This window comes from Rhinopithecus bieti, unplaced genomic scaffold (assembly GCF_001698545.2).
Source record: "Rhinopithecus bieti isolate Rb0 unplaced genomic scaffold, ASM169854v2 scaffold_29830, whole genome shotgun sequence".
Taxonomy (NCBI): domain Eukaryota; kingdom Metazoa; phylum Chordata; class Mammalia; order Primates; family Cercopithecidae; genus Rhinopithecus; species Rhinopithecus bieti.
Window position 1 is genome coordinate 510,989 of NW_016813163.1, and position 6,561 is coordinate 517,549.

General features: G+C 49.9%; 1 protein-coding gene across 1 annotated transcript in view; it reads left to right on the forward strand.

Annotated features, from left to right (window-relative positions):
• The first annotated feature begins 4,700 nt into the window (after positions 1–4,700).
• ECRG4 (ECRG4 augurin precursor) overlaps positions 4,701–6,561 on the forward strand; it is a 14,519-nt gene continuing 12,658 nt past the window's right edge. Inside the window, exon 1 of the mRNA XM_017847748.1 lies at positions 4,701–4,909. Coding sequence (XP_017703237.1) covers positions 4,831–4,909 — 79 coding nt within the window. The 5' untranslated portion in view covers positions 4,701–4,830. The remainder of the gene's footprint in view (positions 4,910–6,561) is intronic.

Here is a 6,561-nt window from a genome sequence, read left to right on the forward strand (position 1 = left end):
TATTCTTACATATGTATAGTTAATGAAGTGCCACTAAGAGTCTATATTTTAAGTTTTTATTATAAAAATGTATAAAGATGGCCAGGCACGGTGGCTCAAGCCTGTAATCCCAGCACTTTGGGAGGCCGAGACGGGCGGATCACGAGGTCAGGAGATTGAGACCATCCTGGCTAACATGGTGAAACCCCGTCTCTACTAAAAAAATACAAAAAAAAATTAGCCAGGCGAGGTGGCGGGCGCCTGTAATCCCAGCTACTCGGGAGGCTGAGGCAGGAGAATGGTGTGAACCCGGGAGGCAGAGCTTGCAGTGAGCTGAGATCCGGCCACTGCACTCCAGCCTGGGTGACAGAACAAGACTCTGTCTCAAAAAAAAAAAAAATGTATAAAGATGTACAGAGAACAGCATAATACTCCCCTGTTGTCTCAGTCTGTTTGGGCTGCTATAACAAAATACCATGACCAGGTGCCTTATAAACAACAGAAATGGATTTGCCACAATTGTGGAGACTGGAAGTCCAAGATGGAGGCACCCGCAGATCTGGTGTCTGGTGGGGGCTCACTTCCTGGTTCATAGATGGCACCTTCTCACTGTGTTCTCACATGTTGGAAGGAAAGAGGGAGCTCACTAGGGGGACGCTTTTTAAAGGGTACTAATCCCATTCATGAAGGCTCTGCCCTCACGACCCTATCACCTCCTAAAGACCCCACCTCTAATACCATTACCTTGGGGGCACGGGTTTCAACAGATAAATTTTGGGAGGACAGAAATATTCAGACCATAGCTCCTGAACATATAATAATTGGGAATCAAGGACTGTGTAAGTGGTTTCCTGGCAAAAGAATGATCTCTGTTTGCCAATCTTTCTCCTGAAGTATTTTAAGTGAAATCCCATACATTGTATCATTTTACTCATAAATACTTCAGCATATAGTTCTAACAGACAGGGCTTTAAAATTGTAAATACAATACCGTTTTCACACCTAAAACATTTAGCAATGTTAAAATGAAGCCCACTCGGCTGTCGAATCTCTCTTACTGCTGGCTCCTTGGAAGCAGAGTCAAGCTGGACACGACCCTGCTGTGGTTGGTCCCTCTGAGGCCTCTCATAATCAAAGGCAGCTCCGTCTTAGATGTTCCCCACTTTCCCCAGTGTGCATTTAGCTCATGGCACACTCACAGGGTGGTGGCACTTCCTACAGTCCTCTATCCACTATGGTCAGGTATCTTTGAACTGGAAGCCACAGAGGGAGGACCACTGAGGCCCCTGAGGCACGTGGAGGAAGGGGATGCTGTGTCTGGACTGTGTTTGAGAAGGTCAGTCTGACAATGTGTGACAACGATATATGGAATGGATTGGGATCGTCCACAATGAGAGCTCCTGGCCAAAGGAAGGGAGGAGCAGAGAGGTATAAGAGCACTGGGTGGGGAGCTCAGAGGCCAGAGGGAGTTTGGTACTGAAAATAATTTCTAACATTTGTTGAGTGCTTACTGTACACCAGGCTCTGTGCGTGTGATCCCTTACCCCAGTGTGACAGATAATATTGCCCCCATATTACCTCTGGCCTAGAGAGGACAGGTGATCTAATTACACAGTTTGTGCATAATGCAGAAAGAACTGGAACCCAAAGCCCGTGTCCTTAGCTACTGCCACATGGCATAAACGAAGGCCCTGGGGTCATTTGGTATATGGTATATCAAGGGAGAGAAATTGTGTATTATTAAACTGAGTGAGGCCAGGGAGAGACTTTGGGAAGCTGGTGAGTTTTGGTGGAGAGCTGAATGAGCTGAGTTATTCAAAGTACAATCTGAGGACTACTGATATCAGCATCCTCTAGGAGCCAATAAAAACAAAATGGAGACATCTGGGCCCCACCCAAGACCTACAAAATTCCAGGGATGTGATCCAGCAATCCGCACTAACAAACCCCTTGGGATTTTCAGACTAAGTTTGAGAAACACTGGAATGAAAAATCAGACCAGACTTAGCAGAGGGAGAAAGGAGGGTCTTGTACATGAAAGGGATGACAAATTTAAGTGACTAGTAAGAAAAGGACCTTTGATAGTATCTCGAATGTAGTTAGCATTTTGTAAGTGCTACAAACCGAATTTTTGTGTCTCCCCTAAATTCATACATTAAATCCTAATTCCTAAAGTGAGGTGTTGGGAGGTGGGGCCTTTGGGAGATGATCAGGTAAAGAGGATGGATCCCTCATGAGTGGGATTAGTGACCTCATAAAAGAGCCTCATAGAGCTCCCTCACCCCTTCTACCATATGAGGACACAGCAAGAAGGTGCCATCTAGGAAGCAGGAAGCAGGACCTGACCAGACACCAAATCTGCTGGGGCCTAAGTCTTGGATTTCCAGACTCCAGAACTGTGTGAAATCCATTTCTGTTGTTTATAAGCTGCTCAGTTTATGGTATTTTGTTTAGCGGCCCAAATGGACTAAGATAATAAGTAAATATCGTTGAACAAATAGACAGATGAAAAGGAACTTAGATATCAGTGTAAGAACTGACATAGTGTCTCCAGGCTGAACACATGAGTTCAGCGGCCCCTCTGAAGGCAGAGTGAGAGGCTCCCTGCTACAGAACCCTCTCTGATCATATCCCGATTAAGTGAAGATAATTTTTTTTTTTTTGAGATGGTGTCTCATTTTGTCACTCAGGCTGGAGTGCAGTGGTGCTATCTCGGCTCACTGCAACCTCTGCCTCCTGGGTTCAAGTGATTCTCCTGCCTCAGCCTCCCAAGTAGCTGGGACTATAGGCATGCGCCACCATGCCTCGCTAATTTTTGTATTTTTGTAGAGAGGGGGTTTCACCATGTTGGCCAGGCTGGTCTCGAACTCCTGACCTCAAGTGATCTGCCCTCCTCAGCCTCCCAAAGTTCTGGAATTACAGGCGTGAACCACCATGACCCCCCTTAAGTGAAGAGAATTTGAATGTCATATTAGAAGCAGATATTGGTAGCAATTTGGGGTAAGGGGGGGATGATCTCCACAAGATAAATAAGAGATTATAGCCATTATGTTTAAGGTATGTTCTAAACCAATCCAAACAGAACATTGACTTTTATGTGCTTTGATTTTCTTTGTAATGACAAATTTCTTGTCCTCAGGCAAAAGTAAATATGTGCCTAGTTACTTTTAAAACTCCTATCCCCTATTCTACAGTTTCCTCAAGGGCTTAGAAGCACTTCTCCAAGATAACTTGATGTGTAACATTATCCTTCTGATTCTCTCTGACACCCTGGGCCGTATCACTATTTAACTCTCAGACCCACTTAGCACTTTTTTCTGTGGTCGGGCACCATCTGCCTTTACTAGCTCAAGGTTAGAAGACTTCTTTCTCCTTCCTGCTGGAGAAATTCAACTGCATTGCATAGAGAGCTAATTATGTGGAGAGACAGTAAGCACTTACTCCTGAAGGGTATATTAAAAAAAAAAACCGACCTGGGTGTGGTGGCTCATACCTGTAAATCCCCAACACTTTGGGAGGCCGGGGGGGGGGGGGGGGGAGGGGGGTGAATCACCTGAGGTCAGGAGTTCAAGACCAGCCTGGCCAACATGGTGAAATCCCTTTTCTACTAAAAATACAAAATTAGCCGGGTCCCCTCGTGCATGCCTGTAATCCCAGCTACTCAGGAGGCTGAGGCAGGAGAATCGCTTGAACCCAGGAGGTGGAGGTTGTACTGAGTGAGATCACCTCACTGCACTCCAGCCTGGGCAACAAGAGTGAAACTCCATCTTGGGGTGGGGGTGGGGGAGTGAGAAGCTTGGTGAAGGAAAGAGGTAATCAGCTCAGTCCAGGGCAGATCTGGGAAGACAGGAAAGGCAATCTCACATCACCATCCTTTTGTAGCCCAGGCCTGGAAAGAATAATTAGGTGACCCGTTCAGAGTCCGTTGGGATAAAGTTGTTCTAGTTTTTGTTCACTACCCCGCCTTTTACGTGTCCTCTACATTTGAACAGGCCCGTTACTGGGATGCAGTTCTGCCTTTCCCATGGGCCTCACCTTAACATCGCTGAAGTGTGCCGGGATTACAGAGCGGGCAATGGGAAGCAGTGGTTTTGCTCACAGCTGCAGGGCACCAGGTTCCTGGTTTCTCAAAGGCTTTTCTATGGGAAAAGTTTGGGTGAGACGATTTCCTGGACTGCAGCTCTGAACCCAGACTGTGGAGTCTTTCAAAATATCGCAAAAAACAGCCCCGCCTAAGGCATCCTTAAAAGCAGCTCTGAACTAAGGAAATTCCAAGGCTCACTTTACAAACCAGGCAGAAGCAAGGCCCCCAAGCAGGGAGGGTGGGAGATGGGGAAGGAAGGGGCGAGGAGTAAGGGGAACAGTGGCGCAGCTGGGGCGGACGGAGAAAGTGGGGGAGCCAAAGATAGACCCCAGCGCTGGGATCCGGCAAGTCCTCCCTCTGAGTGGCCAGGGGGCCTCGTCCCTTCCCCTGATGCCTTCTGCCCTTCCCTGGGTCTCCGGAACCCAGCTTGTCCTCACCGCTTTCGCTGCGGGCAGCGCTGGCCACGCGGCGCCCAGCCGCCGGCGGTTCTCCGTGGCCGAGCATCCCTAGCCATGGAGCCCAGGCGCTGCGTTCCCCTTGGGGTAGGGGCGGGAGAGAGGACCTCAGTGGTGCTCGCCCGGGCGCTGGGCGCAGCCGCTTGGCCCTCAGCCCTTTGGCACGGCGCCCACCCGCTAGGTCCCGCCCCGGCAGCGACGCAGGGATAACCCGCGGCCGCGCCTGCGAGCTCGCACCCCTCTCCCGCGCCCAGTCCTCCCGCGCAGCAGCTCCAAGTGCGCCCCTCGCCCTCCTGCTCGCGCCCCGCTGCCATGGCCGCCTCCCCCGCGCGGCCGGCTGTCCTGGCCCTGACGGGGTTGGCGCTGCTCCTGCTCCTGTGCTGGGGCCCAGGTGAGCGGGGCAATGCCAGGCTGATTGATAGCGGCACCAGGGGTTAGCCCCGCGTGGGGCTTCCAGGGTGCCCGGGGAGAGCGATCGGTGATGGGGTGGCGGCGAAGGGACCCATCCTTAGCCTAGGCAGGGCCAAGGGGGTGGTAGGGGACCGGGTCCAGGGTTTTGCACTCGCACGAGTGCCAAGTTGTGTGCTTGTGCGGGTGGAGAGAGTACCTGGGTCAAGGGGAGGGTCTCAGATCTCCCGGGCAACCTTGGGAAAGGAGGGCCAGGCATCCGAAGGGTGGGCAAGTTGTGTTTCGAGGCTTAACGTAAGGGGCAAAGGGGTTGTGGGGGTTTTACGCAGCTGGTAACCCAGAGGAGGCAAATGGCACCATCACCGCGATTCCCTTCCAGGCAGTCGCTTGGCAACAGAGTTGACTTGCGCTTCCCCTCTGGGTCAAGTTGCAATTTGCAAAGCTGGGCACAGGCCTCACACCCCAGAGAGGGGAAAGGCTCTTAAAGGAGTAATGCTTAATCTTTTCTGCTTCGTGGAGCTCCCAGCGAATCGGTTGAAAACTCTGAAAATTCCCCGCTCACTCTCTGTAAAACGTGCATTCACAGGCACACCCAAATGATGGGTGCTCCCACATCTGACCGCTGGGCTCCACAGGCCCCACTTTAGGAACCATAATCTGAAACTGTGGTTTGTCCTGAGTTACCACCTTCAGTGGGTAGGAGGAGCCTTTATGGTTCACAAGTGGCCTCATGTACACATGACTGCCTTTGAAGCTTACATCTTGGGGAGGCAGGCATTGTGACCTCAGAGTTACTGGTGTGTGAAGTGACTTGCCTAAGAGCCTGAGACTGGCTCTGTCCCATTGCAAAGCAGCTGGGCACTGCCTAATGTAAAAGGTAGGCTCACTCGATTGCTCAGTTTCTGTATTTTGCTCTTTCAAAACAGGTATGAAAACTAAACTCCAGATTAGAAGAGGCAGGGGACATTCAGTAGGAGCCCTGGGGTTGCTAGAACAGCAGGAGAGGTAGTGGGGTCTGTCCAGGTGGGGGGAATTACTGTTCCACATTAGAATCACAGGCGAAGCTAGTCAGTCATTTCCAATTGTATGGTTTACCTGCCTTCCACTCTTTGTTCTTGCCATTTTAAGAAGCACATCTGGGTCAGCCTTGGTGGCTCATACCTGTAATCCCAGCACTTTGGGAGGCTGAGGGGGGCAGATCACCTGAGGTCGGGAGTTCGAAACCAGCCTGAACAACATGGGGAAACCCCATCTCTACTAAAAATACAAAATTAGCCGGATGTGGTGGCACATACGTGTAATCCCAGCTACTCGGGAGGCTGAGGCAGGAGAATCGCTTGAACCCGGGAGGTGGAGATTGCAGTGAGCTGAGGATCGCGCCATTGCACTCCAGCCTGGGTAACAAGAGCGAAACTCTGTCGCAAAATAAAAAAATAAATAAATAAAAGAAGAAGAAAAAGCACATCAGAATAAGTCGAGTGAGCATTGGCTACAAGCCATTTATTTTCAGGACTTGTATTTTATTTAGTTTATATGTAACTCAGTGATGGAAGTCAGTTAAAATATTACCGCGCTGGGATGGGATGTGAAAGTTCTTATATAATGAATTTTTTTTTTTTTTTTTTTTTTTTTTTT